Raw genomic sequence first — 23011 nt, forward strand, 5'->3', positions numbered from 1 at the left:
ACATACAGATTCTGGAATGTTAACCAAAGGCAACCCACTCACCATAGAGTGTTGACTCAACTGACACAAATCCTTGAAATTCAGGTGTCCAAACCGTATATGTCATAACCACTCTGTTGACTTTCTTGCTGCATTAAAGCATTGATGCCTCACAGCCTTCATTATCACATGGAAGGTCCTGTTTTGAGACAGGCTTGCCTTGATAATCATTCTTTTGCTCTGGTCAAAAATACTAAGATAATTATTCTCCATCTTTAGTGCAAAACCTTTCTGTAATAGTTGTCCCAAAATCAGTAGGTTTGTCTTGAGTCCTAGAACAAATAAGACTTCATCTATCACCACTTCTCTCCCATTTTCATCACGAAGCACAATCCGACCAGACCCCTCTGTAGTCAAGCTTCTATCATCTACAAATCCAATTTTCCATTTAAAACCTCTTTCATCTTGACCAACCAATCTCTTCTTCCAGTCATGTGAGTCGAGCACCCTGAATCAAGGTACCATGATGCTTCCTTCAGTTCATCTTCACTTGTTCTTGCCATCAACATCACTGCTTCTGAGTCAGTTGTGCTGTCTTGTGCAAGATTGGCTTCGGTTTTGAGTTTGTTCTTTGCACCTTCACCCTTCCAGCATTCTTTTGCAAAGTGTCCAAGTTTTTGACAATTAAAGCATTTAACCTTCTTTTTTTCAAACTTCCAACTCTTTTCTTGATCACCATTATACTCTGACTTGTGACTTTTTCGGTTTTCAGAGTCATTGAAGTCCTTCCCTTATTGTTCTTGAGCCTCCTTGTGCTTCTTTTTGCTAAACTTCTTCGACCCTTTTCCCTTTCCATGAAACTAGGATCTGACTTACAAGACTTGCTCTTGATATTGCCTTTGTTCATTTAATCTATGCTCATGAGCCTCCAGCGAATGTTGCAGCTCTTCTACCTCCATATTCTCCAAGTCACGCGTCTCTTCTATTGCAACTACAATAAGATCGAACCTTGGTGGCAAAGTCCTTAGGATCTTATCAACAATGTATTGATCCGTAACTGTATCTCTGCACGCCCGCATAACAGTCACATGTTCTTGGACCTTATCAAAGTAATCGGCCACAGTTTCACTTTCTTCCATTGTTAGACATTCGAACTGCCTCCTTAATGTCTGCAGCTTCACTTTCTTGGTTCTGTCTCCATCTCCATACGTTTTCAGCAAGATTTCCCATATCTCCTTTGTTGTTTGTGCCTTTGAAATTCTGTGAAACACTCTCGGTCCAACACATTGATAGAGAATAAATCGAGCCTTACTATCAAGCTTTTGCTGAGTTTTGAAGTTTCTCTTTTCTTCATCAGATGCCTTGGTGCTTAATTTAGGCAACCCTTCAAACACCACATCCGCAACATCTTGGAAGCCAAAAATGGCATTCATCTTGATATGCCATTCATCAAAACTTTTTCCATCAAAGATTGGATAAGAACCTTGCATAATTCCTCCTAGTCTAGCCATATCTTCACCATAATCTCCTTCTTGCCTCCTATCCTCTCAAATGTTCTTCTTTTACACTTCTTGAAGACTTAAGATACCTCACTTCTTGATGGCCTCAAGATACACACTCTGAAGAACTCTTACACACTCACACTCACAGGTTTCTAACCTATGCTCCCGATACCATAAATGATTGGGCACAAGGAGAAAGGTAACGTGATTTTACTAAATGTAAATATGTATCTGTATATTATTATTGTTATCGAATAAAAAAATGTAAAGTAGAGTATCACCCTTATTTATAAGGGTTAGAAACTTTGATTAGAATGCACAAAAGAAAATACCACCGAAATCGACAACAGACAACTATTAAAACGATACAACTCTTCCAATATTTTTGGCTTAACACATGTACAATTTAAACATATTTTAATAGGTTATTGACTTAGTTAGTCATTCATTATTCAGGACAACAGAGTATAATAATAAATTGACGAATGCAATCATTGTTTACATTTTAACTAAACTTGTAAATCGAAAGGTTCTAAAATTGGAGGAATTATAAGTTAACAACTCGAATTTGAAATACTATTCATTTTAAAGTTTAGAATTTTATCCCAATTAAATATTTAAAAGATATTTTGGATAATTAAGAAAAAAGTATATTTAAATTATTTTTATTTAAACTTATAACTAATATAGAATTATTGAATATATTAATAGTTTCGAAACTTCAAATAAAATAATATCTCAAATAAAATAATAAATCCTAATAATATCATTTAAATAAATTTGAAGTCAGAAATTTGTTCAAAATAGTTTAATCATGCACTAGTTTACTTTTGCACCCTTTATTCGTTTCAATGGATTTGGAGGAGAGTGATTGAGGAGATTTGAGAGGATTTGAAGGTAAATTTTTTTTGTTGTTTATTTGAGTGGATTTAGAGGTAAGTGAGAGTGAATTTAGAAGTAAAGTTTGTAAGAATTATTGTAGAATTTGATTGATATGACAGATTAAAAAAATTTATTTCCAAATCTATTCTTACTTACTTTCAAATTCACTCAAATAAACAACAAAAAAATTTACTTTTAAATCCCCTCAATCACTTAGACAGAACACTTATATATGTTAAAAAAATTTCAGAATATCTGAGAAGCTTCGCATGCTTTTGATCTTTTCCCAATCCATTTATAGTATACATATGAACCTCATAACTTTATAGTCTTTAATTCCCTCAGATTTGCAATTCCTAAACTCGGTTTTGCACGTCAAACATGACACTTTACCTCCCTTCGTAACACCTTTGATGTTAGTTGTGGGTATGTATGAGAAATAAATATAATTGAAAAGGAAAAATAAGAAGGAAATAAGTTTAGTTTTTCTATAAGAAAAAATTGTTTTATAGGTGTTTCTCCCTACACCTCTAACATTTTTCTCTCTTCGTCTCGAAATTATTATTATTATATTCCAGTAAAATATAAAAAAAAAAAAAATTACGTTATCAGTAATTTTTACCAACTCACATTTACTTGTATACGTATATTTACTGGCTTCCTGCATTTTGAACCCCCAACTCCCAAGTTGACAGCTTTATTTTTCTCTCGTCTCTCTGCATTGTTTCTGCTTCGTTCTTGTTCTGTCGCTTTTGTTTGTGGTCTTTGTTTTCGTTGTTGTATGGTAGTGAGTTTTGGTCAATTGTCCTTCATGTTCTTCTTTCACGTCGTTCAGGTATAAGCATTTAAGTTTGTTTAGTTTTATATATTTATTTATGGCATACACAATGTTTAGGAAACAAACTGGATTTCAAAAATCAGTTTAAAATGTCGTAGAATTTGAGTCACTGGAAAAAGTAATCAGATTTCAAATTCCAATCGAAGAAAGCACTAGATTTTAAAATCTGATTAAAAAATTCACCATTTCAAAATTAATAAAATTTCAAAATTCAATTTAAAAAATCATTAGATTTTAAAATTCGGTTTAAAATATTATTAAATTATTGGATTTCAAAATCCGATTAAGACTTTCACCATAATTCAAAACTAACTAGATTTTGAAATTTAGTTTAGAAAGTCATCAAATTTTGAAATCTGATTTAGGATATCACCGAATTTTAAAATTCACTTGAGGATGTCATTAGATATCGAAATTTGGTTAAGACCTTTTTTACTAGATTTCGAAATTTGGTTAAGACTTTCACCGACTTTCGAAATCTCATTAAGACCTTCAATGAATTTAGAAATCCAGTTAAGAACTTTATCGAATTTCAAAATTCAGTTACTTGCTTAAATTTTTTCTTTTATTATTTCTTTATAATTTGTTTATTTATTTTTAATAATTTCTTAAGTATTATTATCAAAGAAGTGAGGTGTTCAATAATGGTGAAGTTGTATTATATGTGGTTATATTATAATATGCAAGATTATTCTTTCAGTTTAATTGATTTACAAGTAAATTCGAGCTTCGTATCAGATTATTCTTCTTTCATCAATGAAATGTGCTAGGAAGATTATACAAATGATTTACAATCGATCATAATTTTTCCATACGTGATGACTTAATTAAGTGGGTTCAAAGGATTGCTTTTCATCTTGGGTTTGTTGTGGTAACTATAAGATCTGATAAAACTACTAGTCAACTTGATAGAAAGACATTTGTGCTGTTAGGATGTGAAAGTGATGGAAAGTACATGAAATACGAACTTGATGTTCAGCCAAGTATATATGGCACAAGAAAATGCGAGTTTCCTCTTAAGTTGAAGGACAAGCCAAATTCTAATGTAGGTTATCGGGGAATGTTTGTGAATATCATAACCATGATTTGATGTAAAGTTTAATTGGTCACCCTTTTGGAGGTTAAATCTCACTGAATAGTCATTACTTGTTGCTATGACTAAAAATTAGGTGAAGCCTGCAAAAATTCTACTGACTCTGAAAGAAAATAATGATTGTAATGTTACAACAATAAAACAAATTTATAATGCAAGCTATACTTACAAACAATCATTGAGAGTGTCGAGAACTGAATAGCAGCAATTGATATTGATGTTGGATTATGATACATACATCCACTGGAGTAGATGTGTCAACGAATCTAAGGTGGTAAGCGCCCTCTTTTGGACACATCCTGATGCAGTTAAATTGGTGAATGCATTTAATGTTGTTTCCTTGATGGATACGACAAACAAAACTAATAAATATCAACTATCTGTTAGGGTGACATCTAGAGGGTTGACCTTCTCAGCAACCTTTGCATTCTTATCAAGTGAATGAGAAAATAATTTCACTTGGACGTTGGAAAGACATAGAAGATTATATTATGACATATAAGGCGATCCGCAAGTCATTGTTAGCTGCAAATACCTGACTTTGATGAATGTCATTGACATTGTATTCCCCAAATGTTATCATCTCCTATATCGCTTCCACATTCAGAAAAATGTGAAAAGTGCAAAATGTTAGTAAATCCTGTTGAAGCATGGGATATTGTGATGGAAGCATAGGAAAATGTCATGGATTATGAACAAGAGTAAATGTTTACTAACTATGTTGATCGTCTTCATCATGTCGACATTTCATGGCTTTTATTCTTTGAATATGTGAATGAATTTTGTCATTTCATATAAGACATACTTTGTAAAGGCTTGGACAAACCGAGTTATGCATTTAGGAAACAAAACATCAAACATGTATGTTTTAATCTTATTTTATTTAGTTGTTTTTATTATATATATTATGATATTGTTCATTTGATTTGTATTAGGGTTGAGTCTGTTTGCTAGAGCCTCAAGAAAGTATTGGAAAGAAGTATAGGAGACCTTTGTTCATGTTGGGATGTAATTTATAATGTAATCATCTTGCAACATATGAGATAAATGTGTCCTTTGAAAAAAAGTCTTAATATTATGCATGACGCTTTTAAAGGAAGCAAATATGAAAGATTGGTTGGATGTGTATCAAGATATGCTTTGGGACTCATTGCTAAGGAGTTCAATCGAGTAAAACATATAGGATTTGACAATGAAAATTGTGGATGTGTTCTGAGACGAACATATGGTCTACCATGTGCTTATGAAGTAGCATGATATGATCCTAGGATGATTCCTCTAGCTAAAATTCATATCATGTGGAATAGATTGATTTTTTCAAATAATTTATCAAATGAATCGCCTTCAGGGTTACACATTCAATGTGAACTTGATTTGGTGAAAGAACGTGTCAAAGAAGTTGACATTTCAAGAAAAGTGAACATCAAACAAAAGTTACTTGATATTACATGTCATAATATGACATTTATGGTACCTCTATTGCATAAAGTTAAAACGAATGGTGTACAAAAGAGTAAAGTTCATCGATTTGAATGGTCTACAAAGCGTGAACCCTTAAATTTTAAGCACGTAGACTTGCATTCCATCCATGAAACTTCATCGCAAAAAGAACACATACAATCTAAGATTAAATCTATGCAACAAAGGAGAGTAACCATGTTAGATTAGTTCCATCTTATTTGTCACCCTTACATTGTCGATGTTGTTGATGTCATTGTTGATGGTCATTATGGTTATAAATGCATTGTTACTTTATTGGGACTGGGTGAAGAGTCATGCCCTCTTATTTGACATAAAAGTCTGAAACAAACAAATACATAGTACAAGAGGTTGTTACCCAGATGATGATGTACATCTATCATGTGCATTTCGACCTCCTCTACTGTTGGATGCTTGTTCTTCAATCATCACACGAGCTATTTGTAGGACCTCATTAGTACAATCTCATGTCGCGCCTGATAATTCCTTACATTCATGGTGACAACAAAATTAATTAACATTCTTTAGTAGTCTTTAAGACATAAACAATGTACGGTTACATACGAACAAACCAAATTTTGACTGTGATCTACTATGAACTGGAATGTCATCAACCAAATGTCGTTGAAGTTGGTCGATCACCATCGATAGTAGGAATTACATATAGATGGGATACTCTTCTAAACCACTATAGGTATACTTTAGCACAAGCAGAAGAAAATGATGTTGGTGTGACATTCACCATCACGTACCACAAAGCACAACTAATAATCATCAATATTTACTATGTTAACCTCTGAAACAACGTTTGACAATCGCAAGATCAACTTCTTATACACAAACTTCCTTAATATGTGCTCAAGCAAATGACATGTATAATCCTACCTACTCTGATCCAGTTAGAGAATATACTAATTGTCAGATGCAGATGATTAGCTTGATGTGATTCCATATGTAAGTGTATCACTTTTTGGAAATTTTGTTCCAAATATATTCAGTTAGGTAAATTTCAGTTTCTATGGAAATTTCAAAAAGTTTGTTCCAAAAAGCTGCCAGTATATTTAATCCAAAATTTCAAAGGGTAAAATGGTCATTTCAAAATTTTGTGGGGCACACAAAGAAATTGTGGGAGTGTAAGAAGTGGGCTTTGATATAAACAAAACATTTGGAGCTTTAGTCCAAAGTGTTTTCTTCATAATTTCTAGCTCCCCTCTCATTATTTTAAAAATGACCATGTTATCTTTCAAAAATTTTATTTTCAGATTACTTGTTTCGGAAAATTTTTAAGACAAGTTTTCTAAACACTTTAGAACATAATTTTTGGAAAAAAAATATTCAGAATAGAATTTTAAGAATAGAACTTTTGGAACTAACTTTCTAAAACACATGAAATCTATTTTGAAATGAACTTTTTGAAATAGAATTTCCAAAATAAGCTTTTCAAACATGTGATATCTTCTGAAGCGAATTTTTCAGAACACATGAAATGGGTTTTAGAAAGAACTTTCTATGCGATTTTCCACAAGGTATTGTATCTGTTTTCTTCTGCTGCAAGGATGGCACAGTCGCGATAGCAATGATGTGGTACAATGAGAGGGTATTTTAGTACTTTTACTAATAGTATGGAAGTGCAAGGGGTGCATGATAAATAGGGTATTTTTATGATTTTTCCGTACATTTTTCCTAAAATGTGAGCTAACTTTCCTATGTTTTAACCAATACAGTAGGGTATTTTATAGTTTTTTCCCCAAGGTATGGATCAGATTCACTTTAATTGGATTCTCTACGTTCGTTTTGCTCTGATCAAACCACCATTTTTTCATGTTTATGATAGGGTTATTCATTTATGGAAATATGTATCTAAAATGCATCCAGATCAGATTCTGGAATAAATGAAGCAACAATTTACTTTCAGATTTTTTATTTTTTGTTTATCTCCAAGGTTTACTGCTCTAAGCTAAAACTGTTGAAGTCTCAATAAAATATGAATTTTTTTCTCTTTTGCATTTGAATTTTTATTTTAAAACGAAGACTTGGTCCGCAATATGACTGCAAAAGTACTAGTGACAAATTCAGTGTTTTTTTCTGTCCTGCTAAACTTCCTGAGTTCCTGACAAACACTAAGGGGACCTGGCACACTCATGAAGAATACAACAGGAACTGGAGTGAACTAGCATAGCGTAGTAACCCGTGATCAGGAGTTACTACAAATAGGAATCTGCAATTTAAACACTCAAACTGAGACTTGTTCGTTATGTCCTTTGATCCTTCTAAAGTCTCCATGGAACTGGAGAAAAGATCCTCTCCCTTCCTTCCATATTACTAAACTTTAGAAGAATTAAATGTATAAAGCGTGTATCATCTTCATTCATCAGTTTCCCCAAAAACTTGAGGATCCATTCCTGACAATTAGACGACTAATAGTGTCTAGTTATTACCTAATTTTATAAACACGGTTTCTCGGCAAATAAAATTGATTTAACAAAAATAGTTCTATGTTTTCAGTATGAAATATATCCACAAACTATTCTCCAAAGAATATTCTCATGTTATGACTACATAATCAAATGTTGTAAAAATTATAATAAAATCATTCATTGGTTTAAGATAACATGCATATGTTACTCCACTCAAATAAAACATTTTTCCTCTATAATCAGCCAAAGAGAGAATTCAAGTTATTGTTAAAAAGCAAGAAGGAATGAAAGTTGTAATAAACTTTTCAAAGTAACTGGTTTTAGACATCAGAAAAATGAAGTTGTATAACATTCAGTATTGTTGTTTAAATTCCTAGAACTGATAATTCGTTGCTCCATTGTTACTTGAATACCTAAACATGCAATGTATAAAAGATGAATGAAATGTAATGTTCGAAAGCTTCATTACTGCTGAGAACCAACCAAGAAAAGAAGATTCAGCCAATTAGAGGAGTGTTTACCAAGCCACCAAGACCAGTGTAGCAAATATTATCACATCAGCGGATGTAGGTGACATGTCTACGCTATCAAAACATCCTGCGCCTCTTACTGGTTGAAGTATTCACCTTGTTCAACGCCAACCACTGTATATTCAGCAATTAAAGCCTCTCGAAGAAATAAAGATAGCCCATTTCCTTTGGAGGATTAATGGAAGCCCCAACCTTGTTGTCGTTGAAAATTACCCATCTACCATCTTTTAATACGTGAGCAACATAGTGACCACAAAGCGTAGAGGTTCCACTATGGCTTACAATCCCCATAAGTCGATATTCTGGAACAAAGATTGAACAATAATATAAGATTGACAAATTAATAAAGACAATAAGATGCAACAACATGGTTATCACTTGAATAAAAATTAGATTGAATCCCAGGAAGGAAATGTTATCACTTGGCAGGAACATGAAAGGAAACAATGAATATTGCACAAACAAGACATCAAAATAGCAAGATCAAACTTTTCAGGAGTGGTGAAAGTGAAGGTAGAGCTAAATGATCATGATTCATAATAGTTACAATCTTTGACTTTTTTTATTAATTAAAAATAAATAAAACCCACAAGGTACGTAGAGAAAGTGTAAGCAACTTACTCCCTCCTCCATCAGGTAGGTCAACATCATTGGACGTGGATGCAGCATTGGATGGGGTAGCATCCATACTGGACACTGATGCATTAGGGTTGTTAAATATCCAATCTGTCGCTTTCTCAATGTCACCACCCTACAGAACAATGATTTCCAGTTATGAAGTCAAATATTCTGGCACCATTTATCAACAAAATTATGCTACTGTCACAAGGGAAAGGAAAACAAGAACAGAATATTACGGATGCCTCCAGAGCCTTTCTAGCAATTTCTTCTTGAAATCCAAATGAAATTAGAGTATCAACTTTTGATTGGTCAACGATTGTCGAAGTTTCAGAGCCATGACCTTTGGAAATAGGAAGGTCAATTTCTACGTAAAACAAATTTTATCCAGCATTAAGTCCTGCACTGCGAGGTCACTGACAAAAAAGATTGTTCTACAAAACAAAATAAAAAAATTCAGATACCTGGATCATCCATGTGAGATAGCAACCAATTCATTGCCTCTTCTACTCCAACATTCGATGTATTTATGGCAGCTTTCTGACAATGGAGATTATTAAAACCCATGGAAACCAGCTGGGCTACAATTTCTTCATTGGCCCACATTTTGTTTGAATCTTCCTCATCAGGAACTGTAAATCAGAAATAATTAATGCCAAGAGATTTGATGATTTCTGGATTGAGTTCAGTTAAAAATGCAATTGGTCATTTAGCTGAAAAGAAATTTTCCAGTTAAAAAACTGATGACAAACAAAATTTGCCAGTTCACTAAGGTTCAATAATCAGATTCATCACATGTATTTATTTAGAGAAAAAATTGGTGCTTCAGAAACAATATTATGGACCCAATATATCTTTCCATATAAACATAAGTTATAAGAAATGAATATATTCAGTTGAAAACAGTTTAATAAAGCTGTTAAAATCAAGGTAAAACAGAAACATTGAACTAAAATAGTATATTTTTAAGACAACATGCTTCATTTTATTGAAAAAATGGAATTTAAAACAATAGAGGAATTTTGATATCCTCTAATAACAAAGATAATGATGTGGGAATAAATAACAGATATGATATGGGATAAATAACAAGAACATATGATGACATCCAGTTAATGAGGTAGCATGCTGTAAGGACAGAATCTCCTCAAAAATGACAAGGAAGATGAATGTGAACAAGAGTCTGAGTGGTGTCAATAAGACATTTGTTTTCGTCCGCTATTCCACTTTGTTGAGAAGTATTAAGATATAAAGTTTCACAAAGGATACTAGGGGTGTTCATTGGGTCTAGATCGGGTTACCCAATGACTAACTCGGCCCAATCCAACCCAATTAGATTGGGTTGGATTTCATTTATGATTGGGTCAAACTCAACCCAATCCAAACTAGCCCACTCTTTTACGGTTGGGTGATGGGTTTAGTTCAATAAACCTAAATGCTCTTGTGGCAGTGCATCTTCTTTGTATCAACCTAGCATTCTTGTCTATCACGTGTCACTCTCATTCACGTCCACCACATCTCAATCCTAACATTACACAAACAAACCTAAACATTGTTGTAATGTGTCTTCTTCACATCAATCTTAGCATTTTTGTCGTCATTCTTCACCATTCACCACCACTATTTGCCTCTGTCTTTTACCTTTGTTGTTTGCCTCCACATCATTTGCCTTCGCCATTTGTCTGTCGTTCACCTTTGCTGACTTTTCTCTTCTCATACACAAACTTGTTTTCAACCTTTGTTTCAATGAAATGGTTTGCATTTTAAATTTTCCATTATTTTAAATGAAAACATTATCTTCATTCTCCCTCATCACCCTCTATCTCACAATGCCTTGCTTATAATTTGCTGGAACACAAGCTCTTCTTCACAGGCAGAAAGCGTGAAACCAATATGTGCTGTGTGATTCTATTGTGTCTTTTATGCTTGATTGGGTGGAAGTTTGACCCAACTCAATCCAACTCACTCAAGAGTGGGTTGGGTAGATTGGGTTTAACACAAAAACTGAAACTCAATTCAACTCAATTTTTTTAGTGAGTTAGGAAATGGCTTGTCCAAATTCTATGCAACCAAACCCATGAACACCCCTAAAGAGAAACATTGAGTTGAAACAGAGAGCACAAAGGATTTATTCATATTGAGAAAAAAAAAAAATCAACGCAATAAATAGAGAATATTTGATAGTTTCTAATAACAAAAATATGATATGGGAATAAATAAAAAAGTTCACAATAATACATATATAATCTAGATGTTTTTTATTATATACGATCAACTCATTTCTATATTTATAACAATGTTTTTGATTATATAGATTTAACTCCTTGTTTCTATAATTATAATAAAAAGCTAAACTGAACTTAGACATATAAAAACAAAGTGACACATGTTCCCAATAACACTGAACTTAGTTGACACACTTTCTGCAAATCTGACTTCTATGTAACAAACTATCAGATTTTCATTGTTTTAAACTCTTTAAGACATAACTTGAACAGAGAACTTCTCACATACCTCCATCAGGTAATAGCTCCTCCCCAGGCTGGTGACCTTTGCTGCGCATATGACTGATATCTATGATATCAGGAACATCAATATACACATCTGAAACAAGAAAACTGCTTAACAAATTAAACAGATCATAAAAATAAAGATCTTAAAAAACTAATACTCTTTTAATGTATATAACCATATCAAGACAAAACATACCAAGTTTTTTGGGCACCCATCCTGCCTCCATAACAAATCTCCGCATATGTAACACCAGGTAATCAGGAAATGAGGTCAGACCTGCAGTCCTACGGAATAAATCTTGTTTCAGTAGAAAGATTATTTGCAAATGCTCTAACAATAAGGTTGTTAGAATCTTGTAGATATGTTAGAACCCAGAACCCCATAGACACAGTACTTGTTGATAATAGGACTAATTAGACTGATTCTATATTATGTTATTAACATAAAATAGAGTAACTGAATATTTTGTAATTATACCTTGTCCTCTATAATGTTAATAGCTTCGATGTGGTCTAAATGCACAGAATTCATCAAATGCCTTATTGGTTTCTCTCTTCTTAACAAAGATTATACCAATCACCAAAGTCCATGACTTAGCAAACGATTGACGAAACTAAAGAAAATCCACCAGTGCAGCAAGCATGGCACGGAAATTTAATATACTTAGAAACTTCAGTATGCTTACTTCAGTGCTGTAGTCTTTGTCTTCAAAGCAGTACTGTAAAAGTCATGTATCTCCTCAGGAGCTGAAAAGTTTGCAAGGCATGTTTCTAAAGGCACCCTCGGACGCACAATCTCATCAGCATTTCTATCAGAATAAATATGCTCAGCAGCATTCAAAGAAACTTATGAATGAAATAGTAAGATTTCTGAGCATCTTAACTTACATTTCTTTTCCTTCTGCAAGTCTTTCTTCTTTCAATTTTTGAAAGGATTCTAGCTCTCCTGAAATTTCTCAAACAAACAAGTATTAGATTTGAGTTGACATCTCAATCCTAACTTAAGGAAAGTCTAGTAACCTAAATACACACCTTTGTTAGTTGCTTCATGTAACGGGATATTGAGAGAAAGAATGTAATCATTCCTTCTATTATATGTAACTTTTCCAGACGAACATAAAATTCTATCTTCAATACCAAATTTGAAACTCCTCGATGGATCCAGTTCAGTTTTCCCAGTATTAGCTCGTTCAACTTGATCAATAAAATGTAGGAAAAATTCTAAAGCATCCTAACATCAAATTGGAATCAAACAGTCAAAAGACGGCAAAATAACATGCAAAACAGTATGTGGCATAGAACAGCAAAAAAGATTTTAACATCCTTATCCTATTTAAAGTTCATCTCATCTAAAAACTGTTCCGTGCCAAAAACAGCAGATAAATCTTACTGGGAAAAAATGAACAGACAAAATGATCCGTCAGAGATGGCCCAAAATTTTAAAAATACAAAAGTAAAACCATATAAGCTGTTTTAAATTGTTGAGTCTTACAACAAAGATAATACTGCTCATAGACCTTTTACATAGACTTCCAATGATGCAAATTAAGATATAATGACTGCAACTGTAACTTAAAATACAAATACTAAGTAATATACCCTGGAGCCAGAGACCCCTCACTTTGCATAGGTAAGGGTAATACAAATACTAACTAATATCTTAGTACATAGCATTCCCCCTGAGGCCATTTCCAAATTCAAGCCAATGACCAACCCAGTCATCAAGACACTTCTTTGAAGTTACACAGGGCTTCCCCTCAAAACATAAAATATAATAAAAGATGGAAAATTAATTCAAAAGTACACACGTGAAAATAAAATTATAACACAATTTATTGCATGTTTTTATAAGAATATCATTTTATTAAAGGATAACTCCAATCCTTAGGGATGATTTATGCAACTGTAACTGAAGATTTTATTGGAAAAGAAAATATTTTTTATACGTTTACATATTCTTTGTAATGAATAATTTTCCCCAAAAACCACTTGTTACTTTTAGTTGTTCAAAATCAACTCTTTAAGGGTTCATGTTAACAATTTTATTTTAATGACAAATGCTGAACCAAATATTTCATATATTTTTAGAGATGCATTGATTGTGAAAGGTGTCCAATGCATAGGAACCGTTAGTTCCTGAAGACATGGTTAAAATAAACTGATTGCTCATAAAAAGTCACACATCACCTGGCCTTTTATTCTTCAAATTTTTTGCAATACATAATAGTCAACACTTGCCCTTTTCACAAAAAATAATTAAAAAATGCTAAAATTGAAGTATTCATATAAAGTTAGCATATAACTCTAAGTCAACTAACTAGTAGGATACACAAAGAACAAAAATTAGTTAAGATAGAATACCAATGAGTTAGTTACTCAAGGTGTTAGTCAGATACAAATAGGAAAGAAGGAGAGGAAAGGGGAAGGGAAGTGAATTTTTGTCTATTAAACTTTAGCTCTTTGTGACGGGGAAGCCCTTGAAGGAGAGAGTGCTCTCCTATCTTTTATTTTTTTTCATTCTATTCAGTAAAAACCTTTCTTTTCTTTCTCTTCACAATTCTTGGTTCCTAAGACCTATCGAATTTACTGCAAAGGGTCAATATGGAAAGGTGTTCAAGTGTGTTGGAAAGATGAGCCAGTGAACAAGGGAATGTGGTTGTGGATCTGAAAGATGATATGCCTACTATTAAAGAAAGTTTGCCAGACATGAAAGAAATCAAAGAACTGTTACAAGAAATCAAGAAATTGTCTAAAGGAGGAGAGCACTTGGTTAATGATGAAGAGAAGATGGAAGAAAGATATCTACATATTAGTAAATCAGATGAGGAGAGAGAAGAATTGTTTAGGCCTTGGGATAAAACGGTGGAGTTGCCCATGTTTGAAGCGAATGACTTCTCAAGGTTGTGTCATAAGCAAATCAAACACCAAAAGATCAATTGCAGGGATATTCCTTCAGGGCTGCAATCCAATATTTAAAATCAGATTCAACCACAAGATCAAAAGAACTTGATCGGAGTTATGAAAATTGCTCGAGATGTGGAAGAAGGTTTAGCAATGAAATATCACACCCTCTGTAGCAAAGAAAAATCCAAAAAGGAAGTGAGATTTGCAAGAGAAACAAAAATTATGATGGAGGAAGAAGGGGATGCATCAATAAAGAGAGTGAAAATTATGGACTGTGAAATTTAGTTTCTTGATAGCCCAATGAGAGTTAACCAATAAGAAAGTTGAAGGTGGATATGCACCCATGCGTCATTTTTTTCCCAAATTCAGATTTACATAATATAATAAGAAATCGTTGTTGGACTTAGATTTGATGATGGTGGTTGGAACATTAATGACATCGGAATCTTGGAATTTCAACTTACTGGGTTCAGAGACTTCTATAGAAAAACTACTCTCGTCCCCACCATCACCCAAGCCTCTCCAGACCAGAATTTTCATGCAGTGACCAGTGGGTTCCCTCCCAATGCTGAGACAGTATCACAATGCTTTCAGTTAGGGTAGATAATGATCATGATGATGGAGATGAGCCACAGGATCAAGCTTCCACTGTCCAACCTTGAGGACAAGGTTGATTTTTGGAGGAGTGTATTGTTAGGATACAAAAAGAAGAGAAAATAGTTAAGATAGTTAGAATATCCATGAGTTAGTTACTTGAGGTGTTACTAGATATAAATAGGAAAGAAGGAGTGGAAAGGGGAAGGGAGGTGAATTTTAATAGATTGAGCTTTAGCTCTTTGTGAAAGGGAAGGAAGCCATTGAAGGAGAGACTGCTCTCCTGTTTTTTGTTCTTTTCATTCTATTAAATAAAAAAACCTTTATTTCTCTTTCAATTCCTAGTTCCTAACATCAACTCCTAGAAGATAGTCAAAATTTACCAATGCATTCACAACGACTCAACAATAGCTTGGACAATTAGAATAAGAAAAGCCTAGATATTTTGAACCAATGTTTTAAATCTCGGATTGCGGAGCATAGCAGCCAACCCGATAACTGTAGTGGAATGACTGCTATTATATATATATATATATATATATATATATATATATATATATATATATATATATATATATATATATATAAGTGTGTGTGTGTGTGTTTTTGTGTATTTCAATTGCTTATTATTGTTACTATTATTAATATACATTTACGTGTTAATATTCTAATACATATTATTGTTATTATGATATATAGTATTATATGCTGCATATTTATCTCTACTATATCATCAAATAATATGTAATTATGTATTAATGTTTTTCTATACTTTTTTATATATTCTTAAATATTAACAAAAGTATAACTAATACTAAAAAATTAGCAAAAGAACCATTTCCGCAATTTTAAGAGAGTTTTGGGTATGGAAGGGCCCAATTTGGAGTCAGGCACAACACCCTGTCTGACTTAGAAACAGAAAAAAAAAATCCACTATCTCTCACTAAAGCTATCCAACCTTCTCCACAGAATTCCGACCAACTTTTCTCAAAAGCATGTGTAATCCTAGACAATGGCAAAAATTCCCAAGCAAAGGGGATGAACAACTTGAGAATGACCACACACCACCAAACATGACAACAAACACAGCCACCGATGGCGAGACAGGCAACATGGTTTCAGGAAAAGAAAATTAGTAGCAATTCTATCCAGTCTGCTATAGCCTCTAGTTTTTGCCGCTACAGTTGTGAGATTAAACTGCACTGCCAGGGGCTGCCCAGCTACACAATGGCACTATGACATGCTATTTTCAAACCTGTTTTTAACAGCCTCCGGTTTCAACTGAAGATTGTGAATTAATGATAAATTTTACCAATTGCTCACACATTACCAAGACCACAGTGCACAAATGTTGGGCAATAAATGTAGAGAAAATAAAGAACTTCCCATATAGACAACTAGAATCTAATTTGCCTTCATCTTCAAGAGACATTTTGAAGAAACGAAGAATTTATTTCATGTTAAGATAATGGGAAGTATTCTGCTACTTGGAAATTCAAAATAGTACACCATTAGCATGTCAAACTTAATGCTAAATGCATGCACGTATTGTGGTTATGTTTGAGGGAATTGATGTTTTATCACGTCATTCAATCTTCGGACTCAATAAATATGTTTCATTGCCTGTGAATTATGCATCCTATTTAATCTATAAAGGGAACAGAAGTGCTTCATTTCTCGTAGTTAGTTGCCTTTTGTTTTTAACGACCTTTGTAACTTAAGTATTGCATATGTTTTCAATTAACAGTCAAAACCTCACTTCCTTGCTTGAATAACGCATTCACTATCTCTATACAGAGTCTATCTGATAGCTCTTACGGATTTACTCCCTAATAATTGTAAGAAATCAATAACATAATTCAAAGATACATCTGAAGCATTAATGATATTTTTACTGCATTAACTTAAGTTTGCATCCGAAAATTCATAAAATTACTTGACATATAAAACAGAAAAATATCAAATGCGTATATCATTAATACATGGTTAGGGGAAAAAATAGTTACTAAACATACCTGTTGCCGGGTAGATGAAAATTCAGGATGGCTGGCAGCTATTACAGATTTAAACATCCGTGGACGTATCCCTTCTTGTTTCTAATGTTTGAAGAAAGTAGCCATCGGCAGACAGAATAAACGAGTAAAGAAAATGCATCAAGACAAGAAATGTCAAAGAGGATGAGAAAAAACATTATCTGAAAAACATCAACCAAAAGGCATAGCAACACAAAAAACCCCATCTTAATTAAAGTTCATGCCATGCCAAAAATAAATTATCAAAAAATAACTAGGAAAGCACTAAACTACATAAACCTAGAGAAATTATATAAAAAAAAAACAAAAAACAAAAACAGGAAGAAATGAACAAACAAATAAGTACTCAACCAATTTATGGAAATTCTGTAATCACTAAGATAAATGTAGAGTAAGGATTTTAAAATCATCGAAGAGCCAGAAAGCTTACAGCAGTTGTAGTTGAAGTTACAGTGTTTTCTTTTTCATCATTCTGTGTGCCAGATAACAGTAACTTATGATTAGCAAAGACTCTAAACAAATTTTTGATTGATATTTACTGAGTTATGGGGGCCTACTTCAAATGCCGGAACAGAATATTTGCCAGAAAGTAAACCGTGTGCCAATTTTGTCCTGAAAATAAATAAAACTATAATTAAATTTCTATAAACTCTAATGATAATTAAATAAAAAAAAAGCATCTCTGCCATGAAAACCTGTTTTTATATACATTTTCTTTCATGTAGGAAACAAAAATTCTCCTATCACTTACAACTACTATTATACACATCGAATTATGTACACAAAAATAACCCTATCAAATCCATCTTTACCACAGTAAAACTGAATTATAATAAAAGGAAGCACCTAAATACACAGTAAAACAAATGCTATCAAAACAGTATACCCGCACCACACCCATTCTGGTTACTGTACGGAATCATATATCTCATGTATGCAACTATAAATTTAAATAATGTACACTACAACAAATGAAACTTTCATTTTTTTATGAAATATTTCATGAATCAAAAATCCAAAAGCATATGAATATTTATAGATATGCATGAGTCATAAGATGCTTGACACGGAATGGGTAGCTGAATTATGTGTTGAAACCCTAAACATAGATCACTTATGAGATGGATTGTGTGTGCTATTGCTAGGTCATCACCCAAATATAATGCATTGGATGACTTGTGTATAATCTTAAATGAGCCAGTACTACTATATTGGCAGTCATGAAAGTTAGTGTTGGATGAGCAAAGTCCTTTTGCAAACAAATGTGTATGAAGAAACTAATCCAGGAGTGTCTAATTAGGTTTTGTACATGGAATAGCATCACCTTGACAGGAATCCTCTTGAGGAGGATACTAAAACAAGCTAGCTACTTAGCACTATGATTTTGTTAATTTATATACATAAAAATGACTTTAAGCCAAAAAGTTCTATGACTTTGGTCATATGCTTTTGTAAACACAATATCCAAACATGCACTTACAGCTGCATATTTAGGTCTACAGTTGGATCGGCAGGAGACGTCTCAAATGCCTTCTTTAGACTTTGGCTCAAGTAGTACCTAAGAATGAAACAAAAGAAATTGAAGAAAATGGAAACAAGGTTCCAACAGACAGTTGCAAGACAATGAAAGGCATGCACAGACCGTGATATGAAGGATCTTGTTGAAAATACAACTTGCATATTTGCTGCCATGTAACAACTGCAAGAAAACAAACCGCAATATAAGTGTCAAACTAGTATTTTATGATGAGCAGCAAATAACAGGGACCAACTCTACCTGTTTCCAATATTGACCAACCCTGTATATCCAGGTCCAAAAATTGGATATACTTCTTGTCCACTTTCTTGTATTCGATTCCAATCAAAATTAGTATTTTGATCGAGTTCTCTTTCAGCAGTTGTCATTTCAGTCTGAACATAAGAAAATGACATTTGAAAAAAATTATGAGTCAAGTAATATTTAATTAATGGTAAGTACACTCTTACAATGCCTGTTGGAGTAACAAGACAAAACCTTATTCTCAAGAATCTAATTGAATATTCAACCTCAGCAATACTTATAAACAGCATCCATCAAAGAAGTATTGCCTCCAAACAGTGGGTGACGTTACTATTTAAATTTTGTTGTTTGGAATGATAAAATATATATAATAGAAATGTGAAAGGCAAACATAAAAAACCGAAATACTCATATTTATAGGTATTGTAAAGCAAAGTATCTCAAATAGCAAACCCTGCATGTACAAGTCTCTAATCTCAACATTATAACTAATACTTGTAGAAATTAAGAAAACACTAAAGGTCCAACATAGGATATTATTTCAATAATATGTCTCCATGGACCTAATGTCTACCAAATTCATAGGGAAAAAATAGTGACTATATAAATACACCATGAAGCTGTAAGATATCACAAAAGTGTCTTTAAATCTTGTTGGAGATCTCACATTGACTAGGACTAAGACCAAATTATAATATGTAAGTGAGGTGCAATCCTCACCTAACAAGCCAGTTTTGTAGAGTTTAATACATATTCCAAATGAACAAGCTCAGGAGTGAATTATACAATATGTATGAAGCTGCTTTAAAGTTTTCATGCAGCTTTAAGTTGCTTAATTATCTTTTAGAAAGAATCTTTGTATAATTTCCTTTTGTAAACTCATACGTCCAGTTATGTGGTTTATCTTTTAGTTTAATTTTGTATCATTGATTCAGAAACATCAATGTATAATAAAAAGATATTATGTTATGTAAATGCCCCTTTATGTAAATTTTATTATTCAAATATTTTATTATTTATGCTATGCCCAAATCCTCTCTAGGGTGTTCCAGGATCTCCTATACATCCATTCACAACGAGGACTAGACATTCTGAGTGTTAGCCCACATATTTGTGGGAGAGGTCCGATAAAGATAATGACATACCTAACAAACCTTACTAGGATATGATTTGATACCACATTATAAAATGAAGATAAGTCTAACTCAATTTCAAAACAAGTTAGGAAGGTTTGCACCCACTTATATATAAGATAATATGGTCACACTTTAATTGATATGAGATCTTCAACATATATCTTGATTGTGTGTGCAAAAGTATCTCTAGAGGATGAATAACTAACCTTTTGTAGCGATGAAAAGTCAATGCCAAAAAAAGCCAGATGTTGGGCTAGTTGTGGATCCAAGACACCTTCATCCTCTGGATAGGAGAAAACATCTGAGCTGCCACAATACATTAGCCATAATTAGCACAAAGCACAGGAAAAATAACCATCATCTATAGGATAGAGCATACTTAGATTATACGGTTTCAATGATATGTTTAGGCTAACCATATATTTAGGTATAACAATTTCCTTTCACAATTACAGACTTCACTCATACAAGTAAGACATTGATAATAATAAATAACATATAAAAGCCAAAACACTATATTCAGCAAGAAGGCATCACCTGCCGCTTCCAAATCAGCAGTGACAGTCCCAAGCTTTACAGCAAGAGGGTAGCCTGTCTCCCGGTAATGCTCAACAGCATGGTTGTTCCCTCCAGTTCCATCCCAGTTTTTCCTCCCACAAAGTATCATTCCATCAGTCAAGTTTAGCCAAAGATTCTCTGTCTTGTCACATTTAGCACATTTCCAGCCAGATGGCGGAATAACAACACCATTGTCAATCTGTTGTAAATTCATTGCATAGGAACTAACTTGTTTTTTATCAGCAGTCCAGGCTGCAAGTTCCTCCTTTCGTTCAGCACCCTCAGCTAGTAAGATAGCATCAACTGCCAACCTTACCTAAAACATTTTTGGCAAATGTATATGATGGATAAATTCCACTTCTCCTTAATCAGTAAAAGGGGGATTAAACAGACAAAAAAACAAAAGCGGAGAATATGTACCTTCTCTGGCAATTCCACAGAAGGGAATGGAAGAGAAACATACTCAGGTAATATAACTACACTATGAGTTTCCTCATACTCGGGCTCATTATTATCAAATCCCCCGTCAATACCTACAAATTAATAAGAGGGATAAAATTATGTTACACAAAAACAGAACAGCTTCTTGTCAAAAACTCATTATTGGAACTAATAACGATCTAGCCTTCACAAAACTGCCAAGTGATAACTCCACAACCGATACCTAGAATGTTCAAGTTACATACCAGTGTGACAAACAAGAATTTATAAATGACAAATAGAGAAGTCATGTTTAACAACTGAACAAAGATTGCAAACAAACACAAAATCATCATAAAGTTAATCAGAGATGTAGTATAAGAAAATAAGGCCAAGAAGGAATTGTTTCTTTTACTAACGCACCAATAGCCAAGAGGGTAGGTTTCTTAGAAGGTCTGTCTTCTGGAACTAACTTCTTAGTCTGCTTTATATGCAAATAGACAGGATTGCCGGTCTTCTCGTAATTCCAACCAACAAAATCCTTCCCAAAAGCAAGAAAAGTGCACATGTCGATGAACAAACCACCTTCCGACCTCTAAATTTCATCATAAAAAAAAATCAGCACCGAGCATCAATTTCCTGCATCCTGAAGCTCTAAACACATTGTAACGTACTAAATCATCCATCATTTCGAATCAGAGGAATAAAAAACTATTCACATTAACATAAAAAATTCTCAATGCGGCTGTGCTGAACAACCACAAACCACTTCCGCGTATTCTCATCACTTCCCATGCCGTAACAACTAAAATATCCATCACTTCCAGTAAGAGGAATCAAAAACCAGTCACATTAGCATTTAAACTCTCAATGCTGAAAACAACAACAAAACCACCAGCATATTCTCAACCCTTCCCCCGCTGCCTCAGCACCAACTCAACAATCGTCACAAAAACTAATGTCAAAAATTTCAAACAAAAGTTAACTAAACAAACGGCGCGGATATCAGAAATCACTTAATGCCTTCAAATTCAGAGAAGAAAAACCAAATTACGACAATCGAAGTGTTAAACGAAGCTGGTTTAAACAACAACTCATCATTTCCAGAAGTATATACGAAGGAAAGAAAGCATCACCGGAGTGTCGAAGGACACGCAACATTCGTGCTTGTAGATGCGATTGGTCGGTTCGGGGATCCGTACCCGAGCGAGATTGGAGCGAAGCAAATCCAAGGGTTCGATTGTCATCGTGACAGAGACACCGGAAAACCCTCGCGCGGAACAACAAGAAATGAAAAGAAGAAACGCGATATGAGAAAGAGAGAGAAACAGAGAAAGAAAGGAGTCCTTCTCAAGTCATTCCACGAAGCAAATATAGTCTCACTCACTAGGTGGCTTTGCTTCAATACAGTGTAACTTTCTTGTTTTTAATACGGCTGCAATGCAAATGAGATTTCGAAAGCGGACCGGGTTGAACCGGGTGGTGGAATCTTAAAGGTACAACATTTTTTTCATGATATTTAAAAAATGATTATTATAATAAATTAATTAAAAAATATTACTACAATTAGGATTAAAATTATAAAAGATTCCAATAGTAACATTCAATTAAATAGTCTAAAATACTATTTAGAAATTATCACAAATTTATTAAAACAATTAATGAGACAGGACATTTAAAGTAATAATACACTTATCTATACATAACCATAAATTATATTATATACAAAATCCTA

At 33.4% G+C, this 23011-nt stretch overlaps 1 protein-coding gene across 1 annotated transcript; it reads right to left on the reverse strand.

The window, feature by feature from the left end:
• Positions 1-8484: 8484 nt before the first annotated feature.
• On the reverse strand, positions 8485-22682 carry LOC108340436 (ubiquitin carboxyl-terminal hydrolase 14). The gene is made up of 20 exons (XM_017577828.2): positions 22413-22682; positions 21700-21871; positions 21277-21389; positions 20836-21172; positions 20505-20599; positions 19160-19293; positions 19025-19081; positions 18863-18940; positions 17940-17994; positions 17813-17854; positions 17365-17445; positions 12884-13082; positions 12740-12797; positions 12538-12660; positions 12048-12136; positions 11853-11942; positions 9803-9970; positions 9578-9705; positions 9342-9471; positions 8485-9022 (listed from the first exon to the last, which is right to left on the reverse strand). The coding sequence occupies exons 1-20, from the start codon at positions 22521-22523 to the stop codon at positions 8850-8852; spliced, it is 2433 nt and encodes an 810-aa protein (XP_017433317.1). The 5' UTR covers positions 22524-22682; the 3' UTR covers positions 8485-8849.
• Positions 22683-23011: the final 329 nt, after the last annotated feature.

Source organism: Vigna angularis, chromosome 5 (assembly GCF_016808095.1).
Source record: "Vigna angularis cultivar LongXiaoDou No.4 chromosome 5, ASM1680809v1, whole genome shotgun sequence".
Taxonomy (NCBI): domain Eukaryota; kingdom Viridiplantae; phylum Streptophyta; class Magnoliopsida; order Fabales; family Fabaceae; genus Vigna; species Vigna angularis.

Bases quoted from the DNA above. Each gene is read 5' to 3' on its own strand.
- LOC108340436 (XM_017577828.2), bottom strand. From the start codon at position 22,523: ATGACAATCGAACCCTTGGATTTGCTTCGCTCCAATCTCGCTCGGGTA. The intron at 12,661-12,739 runs GTAAGTTAAGAT...TTATTCTGATAG, and splicing joins CTTGCAGAAGGAAAAGAAAT to AAATGCTGATGAGATTGTGC. The intron at 9,971-11,852 runs GTATGTGAGAAG...TCTGATTTACAG, and splicing joins GGAGCTATTACCTGATGGAG to TTCCTGATGAGGAAGATTCA.